Genomic DNA, 24,279 nt, shown 5'->3' on the forward strand with positions numbered 1-24,279 from the left:
TAGATACTCTGAAAGCACAGAAATAAATCATCAGTGGAAAGAGCGAAGAAACAGCCCAAAGACCACCTAGAATTCAACAGGGCGCTGTTCAAGAAAAGAAAGAGAATTAATAGGAAACCAGCGTCAACATCTCTGCCGCCACACTGTCTCCCCTTTGCCTTTGTCTTTGAGAAGAGTAAAGAATCATCATGCCATAACCATTTCAGAGCACTCAGAAATGCTACTGCAACAGAGGAGGGCAAGAAGCAGCATTATTGTAAATATTTACTGTAGGATGCACAGCTACATCATCTTAACTCATATCATCTTGCTGTGTTACTTTTTTCAAACCACCCTGTGCTGCATTTATACGGCCCACACAACACAAGACAAAGGTATTTGGCTGCAGACAAAACCAAGCATAAGGCTTTGAGTAGAATATGATATGGGTGGAGGCAGGACCACAAGGTAACAGATTTATCCTATTTAGTACATTTGGGAAAAGGGTGGGGGAGATTTTAAAAATGTCTTGAAGCTGAGAAAAAGTAAACACCATTGGGAGAAAAAACAAAATTAGTTTGGAAAGTTTTCTTTCTTTCCTCTTTAATCTTCCATATATAACATAATATAAACGTAACTATCAAGATGGTTTCTGTTACATTTTTGGTCACTGGTTTCTATGTGCAGGCCACAAATAAGCTGAAGGTGTAACTCAGGAGATGGTTTTCCTTGCCAACAGATTTGGTAATCTGCATAAAGTTGGGTAACATACTCCCAAACTTGGAAAGAAGTGTGGCCCAGATTTACCATTATATGTTTTCTCCATCACATGCTCAGTTTAAGATCCTAGTTTCAGCACTGTTGAAAATTCAATTTTCTCCTGCATCATGGAATGATCACTCATAATCACTCTGCAATATTAGAGTTCAAGTAGCACTTCATTCAACCAGAGCCTACAGCTAAGGTTTGCAAAATGCTCTCAATTATAATTCCATTTCACACAGTCATAACTTTTGGAAGCATTTATATCTCAGACTGATGTTTACCAGGATTGACCTATGCTTGCTGCTTAAACTCTCCCTAAAAGACTGAAGGAAAAAAAAAAAAAAAAGAAGGGAAAAACCCAACAAAAACAACAAGAACAAGGAGTTCTTTAAAAGCACCTATAGCAAAATGGGTTAAATAGGAAATTTGGCACGTTATGCAGAAGCAGTGCTTAACTTTATTTATTTTTAATTGCCTTAATTTCCCTAAGTTAGGAATACTTTTAAATTGCTTAGTGAGCAAGCTCATTTTAAAAAAGAAAATTTTAATTCTTCAGGTATGCATTTAATACCAAATGCTGGCACTACACAAGTCATTGGCAAAAGTCTCGCTTACTTCCATGGAAATGTGATTTGGCCTGGAGAGAAGGGCTAGGTATGCATGTCTACTTAAATAAGCGTGCATTTATCACCACAGATTATTTTATATGCTTCCTGATAGAACCAACAGATTTTTCCTCTTTGTGCAATGATGATCTCCAGCTTTTCTCCATTTTGTTTTTGATTTTAAACACAGGATAGGTAGGAAATTAACTGCAGAAAGGATACATAGGATGCAAATTTGTAAGAGACCACTGCTTGCTCTGGTTATATGGCACCCAGCAGAATAAAATCCTTGCCTATTCATTAGGCTCTTCAAGCTTAAATAATACAAATAATTAACAGTAATGCCATCTTAATGCCGAGTTAAGGTATTTCATTAAAAAGTTAACATTGTTCCAGGAGCGTTAATCGAGCTGTCTTGCACATTTTCTCCCCTCTCTTGCCAATGTAAATGTAATTCATTATTCTTTTCCATTAGCATACAACCATTGCATACATTAGGCATACAAAATGTTCATTTATTGCTGCTTGAGTGATTTTAATTTTCAGATTTCCTTGAACGTTTTTGCATGGCTATTGCAACAAAGTGCTAACCCATCGTTCCTCCTTCTTGAAATTCTGCTATTTCTCTGCTGTGCCCTGCATCAGCTCACTGCAAAGTCTGCAATCATTTTGTATGCTTTTATGCATTTTCCCTCACTTACCATATGTGATATAAAACGAAGTTTAAAAAGGAGGAGGCGGGGGAAGGAAGTGTTGTGAATAGCTTAAACAGAAAAGTGTGTCCTTTAATCCAACCAGTGCTGAAAGCTGCCTCGGGTCGGATAATGCCTCAAAGGCAAAACTCTAGCCTTGAGTTGCAACATGCAGGTCGTGTTAGCTTGTATCTCAAAACACCTCAAAAACAAAGGGAAGAACTTACAAAAATTAAAACCACAGGTTTTTTACAATGCAGCGTCTGCAAAGGCAGTAGAGATGGAGGTAGCTCATCCAATAGTTCATTTGTATGCTGCTGTTGTCATGTTTTTACAAACTATTGTCACATTTTTGTCACGTGTCATATCTGACAGCAGACCATAAACCAAGAATTCTGTTAAATAAGTGATTCTCACTCAGGCATTAGCCCTGGCAGACACCTGCTGGGAGAAATAATGAAACTTGCATTTTGCAATCAACTACGTTTTACTGCCTATTCTTGACACTTAATGGTTGTTAAATGTCAGCAGGTCACTGCAAATTTGTGATTTTAAGTGTCTGAGTACCCAAACACAAGTCAGTTCTGAGATATTTTCTTTCCCCTTTGGTTAAATGTTTTTAAAGGAAGAGGCGGGGAGAAAAAATGTATTAAAGCCTGGCAGCATTGCAACCTGTTAGGACAACATCTTTGGAAAGGTCTGAAAAATATACTGAAACAACCTTTTAAAACAAGGCTATCGCTATACACAGTCATACTACCCACATAAATAAACAGCAGGGAAAGAAGAAGATTCTGAAATCTGCAGACCAAGGTCCCACGGAGTGGTTTCTTTTTCCCCTGGGTCAAACAGGGATGAAAATGGCGATATAAAGTTGACCTGGAAAGCTCCCTGACAACCTACCTGCATTGTGCCTGGCAATGGAAAAAGAGAGACTCAGAGCTCTGCAGTGTTAACTGAACAGGGGTTTGGTTAAGCATAAAGGCAAACAGAGCATAAAGTCATATATGGACACTTACAAGCAGCGGCCAAAAGCCAAGGAATCACAGCCCTTACCTATGAGTGGGAGTTCATCCATGGTAATGCCCTGAGATTTGAGGTGCTTCTTGATACAGGCCAGCCGTTGCACGTTGGGTCCCCAGCGCCTGCCTAGCTTGTGTATGTGCTGAATCTGTGTCACAAACCGCATTTCATCGTTTAGCTTGCACTCAGGTCTCCAGTCTGGAGGAGGAATCACCCTGCACATCCCATACTTCTCTACCTGAGCTCGGACTGACTCAATGTATATCAGTGGGTCATGAAATTCCTTGGTGGAGGGCCTAAGGATGGGAATCTCCCCCAGCATCCCCCACCCAGACTTACTACTGCCCTTTTCGTGCTTTCCCATTGAGTCTTGTGGCTTGTGCAAGGACTCCGCTTGAGAGGTAGAACGATTTTCACAGGAGGCATTTTCAGTTTTGCCATGTGCTTGTTTCCCTGGCGTACTCTTTCCAGCAGTGGCTCTTTTCGGCCTATTTCTTTCCAAACTCTTCTCTGGCACTTCCTTTCTAAGATGTCCATTCAGCAAAGGCTTTTCTACTGCTGCCTTTTTGCTGACAGCTTCTGCCAAGTTGACGGCCCCTTTCATTCTCTTGGTGGGCGACTGTATTTTGTCTATGTGATTCGTCTCTTCCAGCCTCCTCTTCGAGTTGCGCAGCCCCTCCCTTAACTGTCTCCCCACCTCCTTAGTGCATGTCTTTTGGTTCAACTTGCCATTGACTTTTACACCATTAACAGCGGTATTGTTAGACTTGGATGCTCCAAGGGATAGCACCTGTTTGCGGGTTTTTGCATTGCTACTTTCTATTTTCCCTGAGATTGTGTGGTTGACAGGTGAACTGGGTTTGTGGTGATTTAGTTTGGTTTCCTTGACCAGTTCTTTCTTGGCTTTGGTGTATGTGACAGTTCCCTTTGTCACTGTTGCAGTGTACTTCACAGTTTTGGACGGTGAAGGTCTGACTTCTCTCATCTTTTTGGCACTGGCTGCATTTGCACTCGGAGATGACATTCGAGCGACCCCGTTGACTTTAGAAACCTGAAATGCCAGAAGTGTTGTAGGAGGAGGAGAAGGAAGGAAGCACAAAACAGAAAAGTAAATTAATAATGTGACCACTCAGCCCCAGTTTCCCATTTGCTGGACAACCATATTCTGCAGTCCTGACTCCTGGCCTCATCATACAATCTTCATATAATGGTTTACACAGGCAAGAGAAGGGACTAGGCACTGATAATAATCAAATAATTTTTTTTTTTTTTTTAAATTTACCAGAAAGCCCCCAGTCTTGCTTTCAGAGGGTACAAAGCCCCTGACATTAGGAAGGGTGAGGTCACTTGCTTGCATTACCCCATCCTTATCTACCAGAAAACTGTTATGGGATTACAAAACACAGACAGTCTGATTTACAAACAAATACCTTCATTACTTCTTTTTCTGTCCCTCAAAACTCTCTCTCTCCCCCCCCACCCAACTTTCTTTACATGCACACACATTTCACCACTTCTTAGCAGACAAAATAGGCATCATATATTATCTACTCTAACTAGCATCTGCACATTTGCAAAAAACACACTGAGATTCAAATCAATTTACCTTCTATTCATGCATACATATAAAAAGAGATGTGGAACACATTATGCACCCCATAGATCAGCATGGCCATGAAGGATCCAGTCTGTCATACATATTAAATCTTGGGCAGCATGCTGTTGCTGAAGTTGCTATTTTTAAATAAAAAAATGTATACAGTAGTCCAATGGATTTTTTTTAAAGTTTGGTATCTGGGCAATGTTGCTGACACGTATTCTATTAGATCATATTGTGTCAATGCAGCTTAGAATTGCTGGACTCTGCTGCTTTCTGTTAGACATTTAAACCCAGTTATGAGACTAGAATTTGTATTTTAACTACAAGATGCGTTAAGGATCAAAAGCAATCCCCATTTACAAAGGGAATTGAGACAGCTCAGCACTGCCAAAGCTAAACCACACTACTAATAAAACGAAGTTCAAAACTCAAACAAATTTCAGCATTTACAAAACTTTAAACACTGACTCCTTGCCTCCTTAAATAACTGTCAGCACAGAAAAACACATCCAGAAGCCAGAAACATTGATAAAAGTGCTTGAAGTGAAAGCATACGGTACAATCACCCCTGATCAGCACTCAGGTGAGTAAAACCGTTTCCTGCAGAGTGTTAATACTTTCTCCTGTGGGATTTTGAAATCCTTGCCAAATCAATAAATATGGGAGCTTCTCTCAAATAAATGCAAAAACTGCAGTCTCTTATATAATAAGGATGATAGAAAATAGGGACCAAATAGAAGCTGAAAATACTGTGCTATGGTTTTGAAAGGAGTGACTTGTGGAAGGGGAACTGGAACCTGAGGATTCTGCAAACACACACATACACATGTGTGTTTGTGAGTGTGTTTATGCACATTTTCTTCTCTGTACTCCAGAAACTGGAGCAGGAGTAATGATCTTTTAAAAATCATCCATATTCTTGTCCTTTCTGTGCTTGCAAAGGTAGAAACACTTAAGGAAAATCCAGTTAACTGATGACATGAGGTTTTACCTTGAGCTTTTCAAAGATGTATGAGGTATCGTCTGGAAAGCAAACACTTGCAAACAGAAATACATTTACCCATTTCCCTAGAAATTTAAGCAGTACTCCATATTTGAAATGCAGGCCTGGATTTAACTTTTACAACACTTTTTCATGCTGCATAACAGACATGGGTAAAGAGCTGCTGAGACACTACCTCTTGCCTGCAGCAGTCACAACAAGCGTTGAACATCCCTGGATTTACAAATAGCTAGGAACATTGATTACAGATTTCACCTAGACTAATAAAGAAGAATTGATTGAGAACTGGAAGGGGAAGGTAATCTAGGTGACAGTGATCATGAAATGGGTTTTTATCTCTAAGATGTGATAACAGTAGAGAAAGGACAGCAGACTTAAAAAAAATAACAAAAAGCTCCCAGAAACAAAACAAAAGCAAAGAAAAATCCACCTGAAAAAATCCAAACTGAAGCAATTTCCACTCAAAGGAAAGGCATAAAGCACATGCCATTATGGCTGTTCACAAAGTTCTCTAATGACTGGAAAATTAGAAAATGATCACAGTAAAAAGTGGTAACACAATTATGTTACAATTATGTGACTAAGGGCAACTATATAGGAAAAGAAAAGGCACATATTAAAATCAGAAAGGCCAAGGAGCTAAAGAAACTTCAGTTAGCAAGAAACTAAAACAGAAAAAAATTATAAATACCTTAAAAATACAAGATAACAAACAATGGAAGAGATAAAGCAGCACACAAGGAAGGAGAACAAATAGCCTGACTAAAGTGTTCCTGCTTCTTTTGCATTAACCTTCACCAGAAGTGCCACTGACTGAATATTTATCAGGTACAGAACATAATCCATTCAGCAAAAAGGGTAGGATAGCAACCCCAGTAAGGTAGAAGGTACGTGAATGACTTAGTGCATGGCTCCTGGAAATATGCTGGGGGCAGACCAGAGAGCCTACCTAATTTCCAATCCTAGAATAATTCTGGAACAAATCATCAAACAGTTCATTTGCAACCACACAAATTATTACAAGGTAATGTTAAAAACAAAACAACAAAATCTACTCAGTTTTTTTGCCAAAATAGCAAATCAATCAAATTTATTCATCTTCTGACAGTCACCTGGCTGAGCAGGTAAAGAAGCACCTCTGCTGCAGCAGGATTCCGGTCACTGTCCCCTGGGATATTACATCAAACTCCTGAGACACATCCCAGACGTAATTACTCTAAAGTGGCATCACAAGGGACTAAATAAAGTCATCCTCAAGAAAAGTTTTCATTGTTATAGTTTACTGTTGTCCTGGGAGGGGCACTTCATGTGTATTTTTGCAGGGACTTGGCTTTGCCTTGGTTCTACCGAGTATTTTCATGATTGTAAAACAGTGAAACACACCTGGAAGGAAGAGGCTGTAATCACTCACAGGACAAGATCAAAGTCAAAGGCACTCTTGAAGAACCTATTTCAGAACATTTCTACAATAAGAGGAGGTGCTATATTTAGGAGGCACAAATCACATACACGTAGGGGAAGAATAACATTTGGGGACTGCAGTGAGCTGCAAAATGCAAAGGCAATACAAAGTGCACAAATCACTTTCTGAGACCTATTATTAAGGATGTTGAAAGCAAAGAGTAGGAGCACAGGCTTTCCTAAGGAGAGCTGGACCCAGCACTGAGGCCACACTGAGAAAAATTTAGATAGAGGAGCAAGTCTAAAAGCACACAAAGTGCTCAGACATTTGGAAAATAAGACTGTTGCTGAAATGCCAAGAGAGCTGGTCTTACTCTGAAAGAGATCACTATGGGACAACTCTGTAACAGGTATCTGATGCAGAAGGAGCTCCTCTGAAAAGAGACAGTAAATGCTCTCTCTGTGTTCACTGGGAAAATCAGGAGGAAAAAAATCTCGTTAAATGTCTACAATGATCTGAGGCACAACTAGGAAAACTTGCTCATTAGTAGAAAAGGAAAACACGGAAAGAAGCTGTCAAGGAACATTGTGGAGTCTCCTCTACAGGAGGTTTTCAGAAGATTTCAGGAGGCTAGAGCTGTATTACTGTGCTGTGAGGTATAATCAAGACAAAACCTCAGTGTGAGCAGTAACTGGCTGCATGGAGGCAACTTGTCACTCCAGCCTGCTGATGATTTTTTCTGAGGAAGTTGTGACCAGAAGTCTGAAGGGCCACCTGGGGCACTCCTGCAGCAAGGGCTTGTGACACTTGTAACACAGGGGCTGAGAACAGAACACAGTAAAGTGCTCATGGGAAAAAGGCAAATATCCTCACAGCTTCTATTCAAAGCAAAACATGTCATGAGCACCATCAGCTTTAAGACAGAACCTCCAATCCTAGATGGTAAGCACAATATTTCAAATTTTTATTCAAACTTATAATGGAGTCTAACCATTAATCCAGCACTGCCAAGTCTACCACTAAATCATGTCCTTAAGTGCCACACCAAGAGGTCTCTTAAATACCTCCAGGTATGGTGAGTCAATCACTTCCCTGGGCAGGCCGTTCTCATACCTGACCCCTGCCATTTTCAGCAAAGAAATTTATCCTAATACCCAGTCTAAATCTACCTTGGTGCAACTTGAGGCAATTTTCTCTGGTCCTATTTCTTGTCATCGAGAGGAAGAGGTTGATCCCCACCTGGCTACAACCCTCCTTTCAGGCATTTGTAGAATGCGATATGGTCACCCCTGAACTCCATTTTCTCCAGGTTCAACAGCCCCAGTTCCCTCAGCTGCTCCTCATCAGACTTGTGCTCCAGACCCTTCCCCAGCTCCACTCCCCCTCTCTGGACACGCCCCAGCCCCTCAATGTTTTGTGGTGAGGGTCGCAAAACCGAACCCAGTATTCGATACATGTGGCCTCACCAGTGCTGAGTACAGGGGGACAGTCACTGCCCTGCTCCTGCTGGCCACACTGTTGCCGATACAGGCCGTGATGCCACTGGCCATTGGGCCACCTGGGCACTGCTGGCTGTTGTTAAGCCACTGTCAACTAGCAACCCCAGGTCTTTTTCCTCCTGGGCAGCTTTCCTGCCTCTCCAGATCCCTCTGCAGAGCTCTTCTACCCTCAGCAGATCAATACTCCTGCTCCTGATGGTGTTGTGTGTGAACTGACTGAAGGTGTCCTCAATCCCCTTGCCCAGGTCATAGGTGAAGATGTTAAACAGGACTGGCCCCAACACTGAGCCCTGGGGAACACCATGGGTTCCATGCTGCCAACTGGATGTAACTCCATTCACCACCACTCTCTGGGCCCAGCCATCCAGACAGTTTTTAACCTAGCTAACACCCATCCAAGCCTTGAGCAGCCTGTTTCTCTGGGAGAATTGTGTGGGTGGTGGTGTCAAAGGCTTTACTGAAGTCCAGGGGGACAACATCCACAGTCTTTCATTCATCCACTAGGTGTGTCACCTAGTAGGAATAAAGTGACTGACATTAGCCGTACATGATCCAAAGTCTTGAGCCAAAGGTGAAACTAGGGATATGAATAATCTCATCTTTGCTTTTCAGCTATGTTCCTAGTTTTGCTGACATATAATCATCTTCAGATGACTCTTCTTTACTGAACACTTGCCCTGCAGTAAAACATGGCATGATAAATTTTAAATTTTCTTGTCTTTATTTAAAAAACCTGGGACCAGCACTGTCTTGCAGCAATTGGTTTGTTAGATTTGAACTGGTCTGCATACACACCTCTGCATAGCACCTAGGATTCAGCCTCCAAAACCATACACAAAAAACCCCAACCTGCTAGATAGCAACCACAGTGATAAGAGCAACATTAGCAGCACTGACAACAGTTTTGGCCCCAGATAAATCAAAGTTATGTGACTGATCTTGAATTCATTCATAAAAATAGTTCTGTGCTTATGAGTTGTGCAGAGGTAGAATACGCTATTAGGCCAAGAGAGGGCCCCATAGAACTACATTTCCTTTGCTCACAGTCCTCTGAAGTAGGAACACACTGGAAGATGGCAAAGGAGAAAGCAAAAGAGATAAGGAACCTGTGACAAGTGCAAGGACACACCAGAAAAAGAAAAACAAAACAAAAGAAAAAGAGAGGGAAAAAAGAAAATCTCTGGTAATTTCTAGTGTTCTGTCTTTATTTTCTGTAAGACTTAACAAAAACAAAACCAAAAAAACCCACACAAAAATAAACCATGCAAATGCAGTGATCAAGGAGCAAAAATATAGTGGAAGAAAGAAGAACATGTGGCTGGCATCCTGGGAGAAAAATCTCCTTTTGGAAAATACTGAACAAGTCAAAGACTCAGGACAACAGCAAGAAATTTAGCAATGTCCCATAACTACTAAGTCTAGGGTCCTGTACAAAACTAAGGCTTTGTGTCAGGCAAAACATATAATCCACATTTAATTAGCAAGAGTCATCTTTTCATTAAGATTCGTAACAAAGTACTTATGCTACTGAGGGTTGCAGAAGAAAATTTAGGTGCCTACCAGTTTCTTAGGAAGAAAAAAAAAAGAGAAAACACACATCCATCTTGATTTAAACCACCCCCTCCCACCCCCAATTTTCTGAAGCCTGGGGACCACCCTTGCTGATGTGTCCATGTAGTGTGATTGCTGGTTGTACTGCATGGCTTTAAATTTTTCTCTATTGTGTGTCGCACAATCAAAAACATTTAACACTCTACGAAGCAATACCAATACCACTTGGATTGTGGACAAAATTTTTCTATCCTTCTCTTTTTCTTTCAAAACTACTTTCAGAAGTGGCAGCAGTTGACTTTCACAAAAGTTTTAACCAACCAAACTCTCATGATACAACTTTAAAGCATTTCACACAGGCGTTCCATTAGGTTAAAAGAATTAAGAACTGCATTCTTTAATTTTGGGAAATTTGTTCAACACCATGAGCTTATGACAGAGCATGTCACAGCAAGTACCATAAGATACTGGTAATCACAAAAAAGAAATCCAAAAGGATGCAAAAGAAGGCAGACATTCACACTGATGCTTAGATAAGTGCAAACTGCTATGGTGGAATAAAGAATTGAAGTCTTACAGAGGTACAGACACACTGTAAATAGCCTTCAGGGTCTCAAATCTGATTTAGAATGTAATACAAAGTTGGTGGAGGCATTTCAGGAGAACTTAAACCACCACTGAAACACACAGCAGTAAAGATTTCCTCAGCAAGAGCACCACTGCTTTTCTTTTTGCCATTTTTAATTTCCAAGCCTGTGACTTAGAGGTGCCATTTAAAGGCCTTGACAGCCCTCTGCAAGACGGCAATTCCACCTCCACTGAAGACTAGGTCAGCCTACTTAGAAGAAAAATCTTTCCATGTCAGCAAGTAAAGACTGTCTCCAATCAGCTCATTGAGAATTCATCACTGCAAAACAAGCAACCAACCAACAAAAAAACCCAAACCATAACAAACAAAACAACAAAAAAAACCCTGAAAACAAAACAAAAACCCACCAAAAAACCAACAAAAAACAACCAACCAACACCAAAAAATGAAAAAAAAAGAAAAAAAGAAAAAAAAAAAAAGGAAAAAAACCAAACAAACCACCCACCACCAAACCACCTCACCCCAAAAAAGGTTTAAGTGCAGCAAGTGTTCCGTACTGCACTGCCCTGGTGCAGGTACTTTGCTAACCCAGCCCCAGCCTGAGTAAGGACAATCACAAGCACAAATGATATGCTAAACTTTTACACCTGAATTCAAGTTAGGTTGAAACAAAGCTCTTGCTGAATTTTTTTGCTAGCTTTCAACCAAGTAATATGGAACTCTAAAATGTCTCCCAACAGGTACCTCCATTGTGAAGGAGGCAATATTTTGCAGCATCTTGTTATGCATCAGATGAAACATTTTTCCCAGACTCTGAGGTTTGTGCTGCCCATGTGCAAACCAAGGCACCTGAGTGCAATGTCAGGCTCTCCAGAGCACCAGTGAGCCCCTGAGACAAGCCACACAGACCAGCTCCTTCTTCCATGTGCTGCCAGCCTTGGCACTGCCAGCACAGAGTCCCACTCAGAAAGGTTTCATGAACAGCAATGTGAACTTTACTCTTTCATATGAATATACCAGATAATAAAAAGACAGGGCTGCAAAGCACTCTTTATCATACTGACTTCCCATGTATATATTTTTCTTTTTTCCTTTTTTTTAAATCATCGGAAATTAACTCCCTGCTGCTCCCGAGGATGCTTTTAAGGATGGCCATGTTTGATCTACACCAAGCAGTGGAAAAAGGAGCTTGGAACCTTAAAAGCCTTTGTTTCCCATGTGTCCACAGCAGAGTACAACTTATTACCTGTTTCCTTAAGTCCTGAGCCGATCTGTGAAGAGTGTGGTGGTTGTTAGCCGTGAGCCCTTTCGTAGAGGAGCCAGTGTTTGTAGTAGCGTGGTGATTAGCAGCAGCCTGGTCTTTTCGACTCTCAGCCTTATGTTCGCTGTTCCTCTCCTTCCCTGGGGTGGCCTCTTTGCTTTTGTGTTTCTGAGCAGGTTCTTTCTCCTTCGATGATTTGCTGGACCCATTGAAAACTGAGAAGAGAGAAAATCAGGTTATTAAGGGGGAAAAAAAAAAAAGAAAAAGTATGCAAGACCAAACACTTCATTCAAAACATCACAATTTTCTCTGCTCTCAGTGTTGGATATTTAGTGAATGCCTTCTTACATCTAAAGTTAAATCAATCTAGAAATAGCATTATTTTGCATATTTCTTCAGATGAACAGATTTACTAAAGTATTTCCTCTGCTTGTTAGCACACATTATCTTCAATATCCAAATTAAAACATACAAGGTATATTACTATTTTGATTGACCTAGATTTAGAATTATGAGTTGGATTTTTACTTATGACAGTTTTAATTATATTTTTTTGCTCTTGCAGTAAGGGAATTCTAAACATAACCTAAACAGAAAAAAATATATTTTTATACCAATGTAGAAGAAATGAAACGTTCCATGAAAAAGCATGTTTTGTTTTCATCAATACCCAAACTGCCGAATCAAACTGACAGCAGTTTGCCTATAGCAGACAAGCTGCAAATAGAAAATGGTACTTCTGCAAAAAAAAGGAAAATACTAAAACCATTTTGGAACATGTGACATGAAGTAACACTGGGACCTATGCTGACCACTGTAACCTTTAAATTAAGGGATAAGAAAGTGTGGAACAGACATCTTTATTTTCTGTACAATAAATATTATGTGAATGTATACAAACAAGTTTTGTTCTGTCTCTCTCCTGAATTTATTTAAGAAAAGTCACTGCTCTTCTGTTGTCAGGGAACATGAAAAGCTGAATCTAAAGCAAACAAAAAAATCATATCACATTTCTCTGTTAATCAAAAATGCACTGAATTCATGTCAGTGATGCACCCTCTTCAGTGGAGCACTTGACAGAGGTCCCCAAGACTTGTCATCCAACCTCCACAATGGCAAATGCCCTTCTGCATTCTACTCTTGATTTCTACCCCTGTCTTTCTTTGACACGGTTTAGGATGCAAACAAGAATGCAAACAAGAAACTTCATAAATACTTGATAGCACAACTATGTGAAAATCTGATTTATTACACACAACACACACCATCTGTTAAGGAATAGTAACTAAATGCACGAAGTTACTGTTTTCTTGTGAAATGAAAGCCTTCTTTTGTCACTACAGTTGATATTCCTAAAACACATATCTTCTTATCTAAACTGTGAAGCTTAGCTGTCTCTACAGATGTAGAGTATTAACAGTAGGAGCAACAGTAAGAGTAGTAACAAAAACCAAACGATCCTGCTGGACAGAAGAGGGGCAGCTAAGCTGCTTTTGAGCAGACTCTACCTCCAAACCTTCCCAAGCAGCTATCCAGCTTCCTGCAGCCGGAAACGCAGCAAGCTATTGACAAATTTGATTTTCAGGTCACTTATCATATTTTCAGTTCCCTTATCATATTCAGTCAGTCATAAGCAGATTACTCAAAAAAGAAAAAACTGCAATTGCTTTTCCTCCTCTCTCCCTTCCAACTTGCATAAATGGAGTAAGAATGAGAGAAAAACTGTCAGCAGTCAGAGTCACCACAAACTTCCCCATGGTTCTGTCACTCCTGAGCTCAGGAGCTGCCCCAGCCAGCCAAGGATTTCTCAGTGATTCTGTGAAAATCGTGTAACCCTTTGTGTCTCATTTTCAGTGATGGAACTGATAGTAATTGCCAACCCCACTCAGGAAGTTCATGACAATACATTCATCCTCCTTTGTAAGGAATTCTCACATCAGATAGAAGGCGCTACAGATGCACAAAGCACGACTATTTATTTTTAATAAGACATAGCACAAACAACCAAAGGCAGCTTTGTTAATATGTATTTAATCATTTAGAGTGATATCTTCCTTTGAAGGGAACAAATTGTATATACTGGTCTGCTCCTACAGAAACATTCTAGTCAGAGAGATTAATTTTCTGTAATCAGTTGCCACTTTAAAAATTGGAGATTACTGAAACAGAAAACACAGCCAAAAAGTCAAATTGTGCACTTCTCGGGTTCACAAAAAAAAAAAAGAGAGAGACAAGGTATATTTTATATGCAACAGCTCATTAAATTTAAGTGTCGTGGGAACACTGCCAGTTTTACCCTCTGAGTAATTATCTTTTGTCTTAATTTGTAAGATTCTTGAAAGGGGGAAGAAAGATAGAGGAGGAAAAAAAAATGTTCGGTCTCACAGGAAAAGCTTAAAAAGCTAGTGTCTGAAAACACAAAAAAGGGAGATGTAGATGCAAAACAGTTTTTACCACACTGTCTTCTAGTTAAACAATAGATGGTATCACTTTATATAAAAATCAGTATTTGTTTCTTGTAACACCTAGATTACTGTTATATCCAGCTATTTTATATCCAGCTATGAAACCTTTCTGCAATAGTAAGTTCTGAAAAATTCACAGAAACATATTATGTGAGCAACTATCTAAATATTAACTTGATTAATTACAAAATGCTATTGCAAGCCAAGCATTTAGGGGCGGAAAAAATCTGCAAGACTGATTTTCCTCCAATCTCACTTAAAGTGTTGAAGCCAGTTATTTACAAAATAAATTTATTTAGTACAATACATAATTAAACTCTGGCCCCAACACCTAGTAAGACAGTTCAGAGAAAAAAATGTATCATCAAAAAAAGACCTCCCCCCACCCCTCAAAATCTTGTTGTTGAAGAGTAACTGATCATGAGCCAGCAACACCCTCTTCTCAAAGGAAAGAAAACAATAACCCCAAAAACCTCTGCAATAAATATTAGTGAGACCAAATTTGATTAAACAATGAAATGATTACTAATTCTTTTGTGCCTTTTTATGCAGCAAATGGCATTCTCCTTCATGTCTGCCAGCTCCTAAATATTTCTGATGCACTCAGAAAATCAGGAAAGGTGTATGTTGTGCTTTATGAACCCCGACAGATTGTTCCAGGAAAATCTCCCATTTTAGAAATAAGTGTGACATGCCAATATCCAATGTTCTATTCCCATTCACTTTGGTTCCTTGCTAAAGAGTAGTCAATAAAGGTTTCACCCTTGAAGCAATAATTTCACTAAAAGATAGAAAGATAAAAAACCAAGTCCAACTTACATGAGTGGTGAAACTTGCTTTCCTGAAGCAGAAATTATGTGTAGTCTTGTATTATGTTTTTTTATGCTAGCTTGCTCTATATTTCCAGAACAGCTTTTAGTTAAAGGTAAGAAGCACTACTAACAAGTAATTAAAAGTGTAAGTAAATTATTAGTGTTCAGACACTCCAGACAGAATAAATGTTATCATTATACTTGTGTCTATTTGAATGCTTATTCTCCAAATGCTGTGTCCTCCAAAGCTATTACTATTATTAAATTGAAACAATAAGAGTCCCACAGTGAAATACTTGTGGGTCTTTTGGTTAGCAGAGATGATCAAATGCAAAGAAACTGAACCACTACATTCAAAACTCACAAGCACTGGGGCTTTTCAACCACTGATATAATTTATGGCAGCAGGGCAAAACCTTATGGCAGGCGTGATCCCTACAGATGCATCATAGTGCTTCCTGCATCAGGGGAACTAGACCCCAGGCACCAGTATTCACCCAGGATGCCATAATGGGACTCTGAGGTATCTCATTTGAAACTGTGATAAAGAATCCCTATATAAACCAATGCAAACTGTGCAAATTGTGCCTCTATTAGGTGCAGCTATAATAACATCTAAAAAAAATTTTTGGTCAAGTAAAGCCACAGATGTGCTCAATTACTACAGATTAACTAAGCATTTACTACAGGAATTGACACTGTAGTGGGCGATAAACATAATGTGTTTTCAGCAATTTTCGGAAGTATTCCTACAAATTAATTTGCACACAAACACTTCACAGGATACAGCCAGCCAGCCATTCAGAAGCTAATTTATAATATGCACAATAATCAGGCTTTCACTGTGGAGGCAGCAGAATTACTGGACTGGGTTCAGTCAGCTATTGACTCGATGGACAAAGCTTTAATTCCCGAGCCCTCCTGGAGGTTATTCCTGCATCTGATATGCTTTATACTTGAGATAACTGGGGAGGTTTAATATAGACTGCAGAGTACAGAACCCTTTTGCTCTGTGCCAGTGGCTGGGAGATGAAGGCATGGACCATACACATAAACACGTGCTGCATGTTGCAGAGCTTGCACCGCATAAAGCAAGTGATTGCGCATTCATAAAACCATCCAGAAAACAGAGGGGAGATAGAAGTGAAAGGGAGAAGTTTTGTTTTTAGAAGGAGAAAAGGGAACCTTGCCAATATTGTGAACCCGAGCCAGCTATTCCAGTGCAAGCCTCATGTTGTTACATACATCACGTTTGGGAAGAGATGATGTATTAATCAACTTTCTGGCATGGAGTATCTCTTACTGTACAAAAACATTCATGCTCTGGCTTTAATTCAGTTCTAAGTCACTGCGAAAACATTTACGTGGCTCTCAAACTGCATTAAAGGACCCAGGCAATAATTCTTTTCCCTTCCCAGAGGAACTAAAACAACCTTATACTTCCATAAAACACAGTATTTTAATACTGCCAATCGTTTTCCTTAAATGTTGGCTATGTTCTGACTTCCATAAATCATTTCCAGGGATAGAAGCTGTCTTCTGGAGCCCCCCAACATGCTCTGCCTACTCAGAGTCAGGAGCAAAGGTGTACTTCAGAAGAAAAGGCTGACACCACATCATATGAAAACATGTGGTATTGCTGTTTCCGCACTTCCCAAGCCCTAATGCAACGCCACTCAATTTATCAGTGGGCAACATAGCACAAAAATTTCCATAGCTGCATGCTAGCAGGAGTCAAACAGGGGAACCATGGCAGAGGGGTAACACTGAATTCGTTTTTTGACACCATCAATAACACAGCTCAAGCCCTGCATGCGCAGGAATATATTGGGCCACCGGGAGAAGCGTTATTGGTATGAGACACTGCACCACCGCTTGCAAAAATTCAATACCAAGTGTCTCGTCTCAGCACAAATTCATTACTCTCACCTAACCATTACAACACAAACAACATCAAAAGGGTCACTCACTAAGCAGCAAGTCCATACAAGAAGTGTCTGTCTGTTATCACGAGTCTCGCACCAGGATAACAATTCAATTTTTTTTTTTTTTTTTTGAGCAACTTCCAGCTCCCCTATTCTTCTCCACAGGTCATACATCTCGCTACTGAAAATCCGCAAATCCCCAAATGTGTTGTGCCTGATTTGCATATTTAAGCATGCAAATTACTGCAAACCGGGTAATTTTTGTGTTACATATTTTTGCAGGAAAATTAAATGTGCAAAAATGTTTATTGCAACAATTACTGGTTCCATGGTCTTTCAACAAAAGGCTGTAAATCATCAAAATAATTGCATACCCATTAACTATTGCAGCACTCTGCCTGAAATTTTCTCATTCTTTAAAATATATTTTTCTTGTCAATGTTTACCTCTTCACAATTAGTTTCACTAAAAATTATGTACAAGCCTAAGGCTCTGTCTCGTGTACCTACCCACAAATACTAAATTTAGTTAAAACCAAAACTAAATAAAGAACTGCAACCATACATCAGAATTTTCTCACAGCACACCCAAACATTAATGTATGTAAAAGATATGACATTCATGCCCAAGATACACAAATGCTGCATTGAACTATACCCTGAAATAAGAAAAAAAGCTATCTACAATCCTTTCCTGCATCATCTTTGTACTACTACACATGTAAGGAAATTACTCTTGCTAAATTATGCATTGCAAATTGAGAAGTGAAACATTTTGTGTTTCTGGTAAGCGAGTAGGACAGCACTGAAGCAAAGTATACTGTTTCTAGCATTGCTTGCTTACTATGCACGACTGCCAGGTCTGTTTTGAAATTTGGGCCCCAAGAGAGGGGGGGAAAAAAAACATTAAGAAAAAACCCCCACATTTATACCATTTTCTCCCCTGCTTATTTCAGGAAAAAGGCATGCAGAGCAGTTTTTATCTTGTCCTGCTAACAAACCACAGCATGATCCAGCAATCATTTCTGACCCTGTAGGTTTTGCTGGCACACTGAAGCTGGTTTACTTCTGCTAAGGACATCAGACTCACCCTTCATGAAGAAGTTTGGTTACAAATAATGATGGTTAATTCTGTTTTCCTAAAAGTAAATTAGAATTTAATTGATGTCTCTGGCATCCAGAGGCAACAGGACATTCCCAGGTATGCTGGCCCAGATGTGCACTCCTCTCTGCCCTTGAGCTGCTGTGCTGGTGCGAGAGATATCTAATTCCTCAATCATTCTTCCTGAGAAAATTAGCCAACCATTATTAGAGGAACTGTAGCCTGCTGTATGCAATGTCTAAGTTGTGTACACAATTGTATCTGTGTGTGCTGCTCCTCCTGAGGCACTTTTCCAGCCCACAAGCCCTTTCAAGTAGAGTAATGCCTATCCTCCTTTGCTCCTGAGATGGGACCGATAACCCAACAAATCCCCAGCTCCACCTTTCCAGCTCTCTATCACAGCCTGCCTAGCAAAACACTTGGCACCTGAAAACATTTTTCTTCAGGAGCCTGCAGAGAAAACCTTCCATTGTGCCACAGAATGAAATCAAACTAGAATTTATTTAGTTGCGAGGAATTCAAAGAATTAGGTTTAAAGGAACAAAGACCTAAGCCTACCCTCTTACCTACAACTTGGAATTTCCTCTGAGCAGTGGGGAGATGCAATTTAGACCAAGTATCTCCCTGGAAAGACTTGCACACTCCCTTTTACAGACTCCCATAAATGCAAGGGATTTACACTTCTCCTGTCAAACATTTCACTTTGCTCTCTTACAGATGGATGTGTGTGCAGCACATCAGCAGCACTATGAAAGGAGGGTGAAAACATAACAATTTGATGCTTTAAATGTATCTGTGTAAGCAGTAAGGTTGGAAGGCAACAAGTCAGTTGAGCTAATGATTTCATCTTGTGCAGCAAGCTATGCCACGTGCTATACGTGCTTCCCATTCACACTCAGGCATTCTCGACTGAGTTAGCTCTCCAAAAGGTGGCTCAACAGGCTCAGTTATAACAAATAGTTTGGTGTGCAACCTTAATAATACCCCATATTGACGTCAGAAGAGGATACTGACAAATGACTTTGCCCAGAAAAATTGTTGGCCCCCACTGAGCAGAAAGCAATCATTTGACACTGTCTAATGACATTAATCAAGCTCTGAACTTTTGTTGTTTATGTCATAGCAAATGCTTAGCATTTTCAGGTCCAAAGTGCTTGACTAGACATTGTATATTAAAAACAAAAGACTTTAATTCATTAAAAATAGACTCTCACGCTAGATTAAGTTCATTTGCTGCACCCGTCCCTGGTCTGCCTTTGTGTGTGGTCTCATTTAAAACAGACACAGAGGAACCAGAACCTACTTTATTCACATGAAACAAAAATACTACTGGCTGTCAACCAACATAACAGACACTGAAGAATGGGAATACCCCTGGGTAAGGAAATTTTAATTAAAAAAAAAAAAAAAAAAAAAAAAAAAAAGGAAGAAAAAAAAAAAGAAATTACAATGACGAAGAAGAAGCAGCTGCCTGCTCTGGGAATTCCTGTTTCTTCACCTTTGTCAAAACATCTCACATTGTCTCCTATGTATTTTATAAAGGTCTTTTGCAGCTCTATTAAAGCAGCAGCTTCATTTACACTCTCTCTGATCTATATTGATAAAGACTATGAAGCCATTATATGGCTCATTATGTTTGCCTTTACTTACCCCCAATTAAGATTTCAGGTGTCTCTGGTTTTGAGCTAATTTCTAAGTGGCTGCCATCTGGGACATTCTCATAGAACACATTCAGCTCCTTTTGCAGTGATATATCACATTTAAAACTCTAAGGGAGCAGTTCTGTTACGTGCAGCCTCATTTTCCATATGCAGAGTTTTGTGCCTCTTATTTTGGGGGGATTACTTAGAAATCAATCTTAAGTGCCAAGTTTTGATCTATGGCTGGTAAAGCATTAAAGCTCCTGGTCACAGCTGACAGTTGAAATGCTATTAGGCATAACATCCCCTTACAATTATCCACAAATCATTCACAAAAAGTGAGTTTTTGAGCTTGGGTGTGCAATAAAAACAGATTCAGATGCAGTCATGAAAAAAATTTTGGCATATATAACAAAGGCATCCTTTATAGCAAATTTCCTTTTGAAAGGCAGAGATGAGGATCAGCACAGTGAAGTAACTGGGATCTACTAATCTCTTCTTTGGAGCAAGGTAGCATGAAAGAACAAACAGAGCAGGCACAGGTCACCTCTCAAAAAGTGCACTGTGAAGAGACCTTCCTCACAGTCCTCCTACTAAAAGCAGAAGAGCTGAAGAGGCAGTCACCAGAAAGAAAGATTCTCATGGAAAACTAATAGTGAGGAAGGGAACAGAGCGTATAGGCTACATTTTGAAATTATGTCAGGCAGAGATAGCACAATTATGAAACAAGAGGTCCTGCTGGAACAAGAACCACATCACACAAGATGCTAGCTGGGGAGCATTACAGCAGGCTCAAGAAATTTTCAGCATGGCTTTAAATCTTCCATTATACTGTAGGTAATGTTGCAATATAAATGGATCAATTTTTCAAGATACAGCACAAGGACAGTGTGACACAATTACTGTGCAATTAATGCAGCTTTTGCTGATTTGCAGAGAAATAACTGACTTGAAAAAGTTTCTTCCATAAAACTTTTCAATTAACAATATGAATGTGGTATCAACCTACTGCAAGTATGGTCTCAATACTGCATGAGAGGAATCAAGTGTTGCCCTGGCATGTGTTTTGATAACACTTATGAATGCTTATATTTAACTTTGATAAAATAAGGTCATTCTAAATTAAACATCAATCTCAAAAAAGCCAGAGAGTGTGGCTGTGTCTATACATGTGTATCTGTGTACCTAGATAAATACATCTCATAGAATCACAGGATTTTTTTAGGTTGGAAAAGACCTTTAAGATCATTGAATCCAACCATAAAGCTAACATAGCCAAATCCACCACTAAAACACGTCCCTAAGTGCCACATCTACATGACTTTTAAATACCTTCAGGGATAGAGACTCAACCACTTCCCTGGGCAGACTTGACAACCCTTTCAGTGAAGAAATTCTCCTTAATGCCCAATTTAAACCTTTCCTGGTGTAACTTGAGGCCATTTCCTCTGGTCCTATTGTTTGTTACATGGAGAAGAAACTGCCCCCCATGTCAGTATATACATATATGTGTGTGTATATGCGTGTGTATAATTCCAGCCCTGCAGTAGTTCTGCCACAGAGTTCAGACTGTCAGAGGAAAGAGGTTAAAGCACAAGATGCTGAAACTGCACCTTACTCCACCACTTCTTCAATCAGACCTAGAAGGACGGACAAGGATTGAGCACATTCAGCTCAAAGATTTCTTTACTAGGGGTGCAGGAGAACAGCACTACTTAGGACCTACCTTGCCCATTTGGTACATGTTTATGCGTTTTTCCTTTCCTAGGGGTTGACTGGCATGATGATGAAGCATTGTTTGTGGCTGTTTTTGTGTCCTCTGTCTCCTCCTCCTCCTCTTCTTCATCCTCATCATCCTGAGAGCTTCCAAAATATACCATGTTGCTGGGCAGGGCTGGAGAACCTGATCATTATAAAGAAATGGCTCATTAGCATCATTACATTCACTTACTGCACTAACCGTATCGATCGTAACCTACTTCAGTGTCCTCCACAGCAAGGGGAGAGCGGGACTCGGAGCTGGGAGGTCAGACCTGTGCATGACTAACTAGAGGGTTTTTATTTATTAGTTTTTACCAACAGGATATGCATGGTCTTGAAAAGCAGGGTTCTCCCCTCCCTCAAGCACATTCTGTTCATACTTCAGACAGTCTTGCTATAAGCCCTAATTAATAACTCTGTGTGTTCAGAAAAGGACTAATGCACATGCTTAATTTCAAATGTGTGCTCAAGTGCCTTGCTGAAATCTTAACACACAACTAGAAGCTTATGGCTTTTCCAAACAGAAGAAAAAAGAGCAAAAGACCAGTCTGCACTGCAGTGATATTTCTAAATTATCATTACAGTAAAGCATTTAAAGTTCACAATACTTTGCAGACCTCTACAGTATTTTGTAGAGGTACACAATATTTTGCAGAGTTCTGCACTAAGAAATAGACAAGACATTCCAAAGCTTATTTTCATGGAGGATTCCTGGCAAAGAAGAAAAAAGAGGAAAGGTCTGATTCCCTGTGTGCTCCTCTTGAGGATGTTGCTTCTCATCTCTTGATTACTTCCCATGATGCTCCCATGATTTTTAAATGTACAAATACTACTGACAACTAATGAGCACCTTCCCATGAGCTCAGTATCACTTTCTACTTCAACATGAGTCTCCTGTCCATCTCCTGGAAGGACAGGTGCCCTAGGAGCCTTCTAGATATTCTTAAAGAAAAATTTCTTTTAAAGAAAGGGGAAAAAGTATAGTTAAAACACTTGGATAATAGCAACTTCATTTATTTTCCTGCAGCTAAATAAACAAAAGGTCAAAGAGAACTGGGCTAGAGACCAACACAAGGTAGTGGCTATTTGACTGGTGCTTCCTTAGGAAGCTTAGCTTCAAGCTCTTCAGAACTGCAATTCTGTGTTTGGTTTGCTTTTGAGCTGTTGGTGTTGCCACTGCCAACAACTAACTATAGCTTATTTTTTTGACTGCATATTTTCTGCTTCCACCAGGGTTGTACAAAATACTCTTATAACTATAAAAATTACTTTTTAATCAATGAATTACCTAAATACGGCACAAAAACTGGGATAGGCTGTTTCTGCAATGAATCATCCATTCTTAAATATACTGGTTTTGATTGGGATGGAGTTAATTTTCTTCATAGTAGCTGGAACAAGGCTATGTTTTGGATTTGTGCTGGAAGCAGGGTTCATAACACTGGGATGTTTTAGCCATTGCTGAGAAGTGCTTGCACAGTGTCAGAGCATTTTTTGCCCCTGTTTTTCATGCTGCTCTACCAGCAAGCAGGCTGGGGTGCACAAGGAGCTAGATGGGGCACAGACAGGATAACTGGCCAAAGGGATATTCCAGACCATAGGACTGTTCTCAGCAAAAAGAGCTGGGGGAAGGTGGAGGAGGAAGGTGGGGACATTCAGTATTACACCATTTGTATTCCTGGGTAACCATTTTATGCAATGGAGCCCTTCATCCTGGGGATGGTTAAACACCTGCCTGCCAAAAGTGAGTAGCAAATAAATTCCTTGCTTCACTTTGCTTGCAGCTTTGCTTTGCCTAATAAACTGCCTTTATCTCAATCCATGAGTCTTCTTACTGAAAACTGACCCTTCAAATTCTCTTCTCCATCTCACTGAAGGCTTAGCCCCCACCTGTAAAGATGTTGGCTTTTGGCCTCTGTAACAGCCCCTCAGGAACTGTGGCTGCCTTGGGGAGAAGCAGAGAGAAACTCCTCACCAGTATCCTGTGCTATGTGTGAGTGGTAGCCCTGGGGCAGCCAGGATAAACACTACAGCAGCACTGAGGACATGATGATTCTTGCCCCCTGAAATCATGCATTTTTCCATCCAACCTAGACAGAAACGTATGGACACATATGGTTATTCTAGGGAAAAGGGCCTTTGCACGCCACAGCTTTCATATTTATATAGACTAATGATCAAATTAAGACTGCTGACACATTTCACGGCATGGAAGCTGTAGCAACTTACCGAAACAAAAAACCTTCACATTTTTTATGCAAGCCCAGAACTTTCTGGCACAGTCTAAGCAATCAAACATAGTAGGTAAGAGGTGCTGAGAGGTACATTAATTCTTCTGCTCGTAGGAAAGTTTTAAGTCTCAACAGCAACTAACTAGAAGACTCTAAAATAATTACTCCTAGGACAGTGCTGCCTGAAAAATAAATTGTCTTTTTCTTCCATCTAGGTACCTAAATGTGTAGTATGGATTCAGAAACTGGATGCAAGTCCATCCATGTCAGAATCAGAAGTCTGACACCATCTGACACCATTGTGCATTGACAAATGATGGCGTAAAAGAACCTTACTGTTTGGAACCCTCAAAATTAGATTCAAACACAGACTGA

At 40.0% G+C, this 24,279-nt stretch overlaps 1 protein-coding gene across 12 annotated transcripts in view; it reads right to left on the reverse strand.

The window, feature by feature from the left end:
- JARID2 (jumonji and AT-rich interaction domain containing 2) overlaps positions 1-24,279 on the reverse strand; it is a 211,354-nt gene that overhangs the window by 23,559 nt on the left and 163,516 nt on the right. For all 12 annotated transcript variants that reach the window (XM_068182904.1, XM_068181278.1, XM_068179713.1 and 9 more), the window contains exons 5-7: positions 21,639-21,815; positions 11,955-12,184; positions 3,098-4,115 (exon numbers count right to left, since the gene is read on the reverse strand). In XM_068182904.1, the coding sequence (XP_068039005.1) occupies positions 3,098-4,115; positions 11,955-12,184; positions 21,639-21,792 (1,402 nt within the window). In that variant the 5' untranslated portion in view covers positions 21,793-21,815. The remainder of the gene's footprint in view (positions 1-3,097; positions 4,116-11,954; positions 12,185-21,638; positions 21,816-24,279) is intronic.

This window comes from Anomalospiza imberbis, chromosome 1, assembly GCF_031753505.1.
Source record: "Anomalospiza imberbis isolate Cuckoo-Finch-1a 21T00152 chromosome 1, ASM3175350v1, whole genome shotgun sequence".
Classification (NCBI taxonomy): domain Eukaryota; kingdom Metazoa; phylum Chordata; class Aves; order Passeriformes; family Viduidae; genus Anomalospiza; species Anomalospiza imberbis.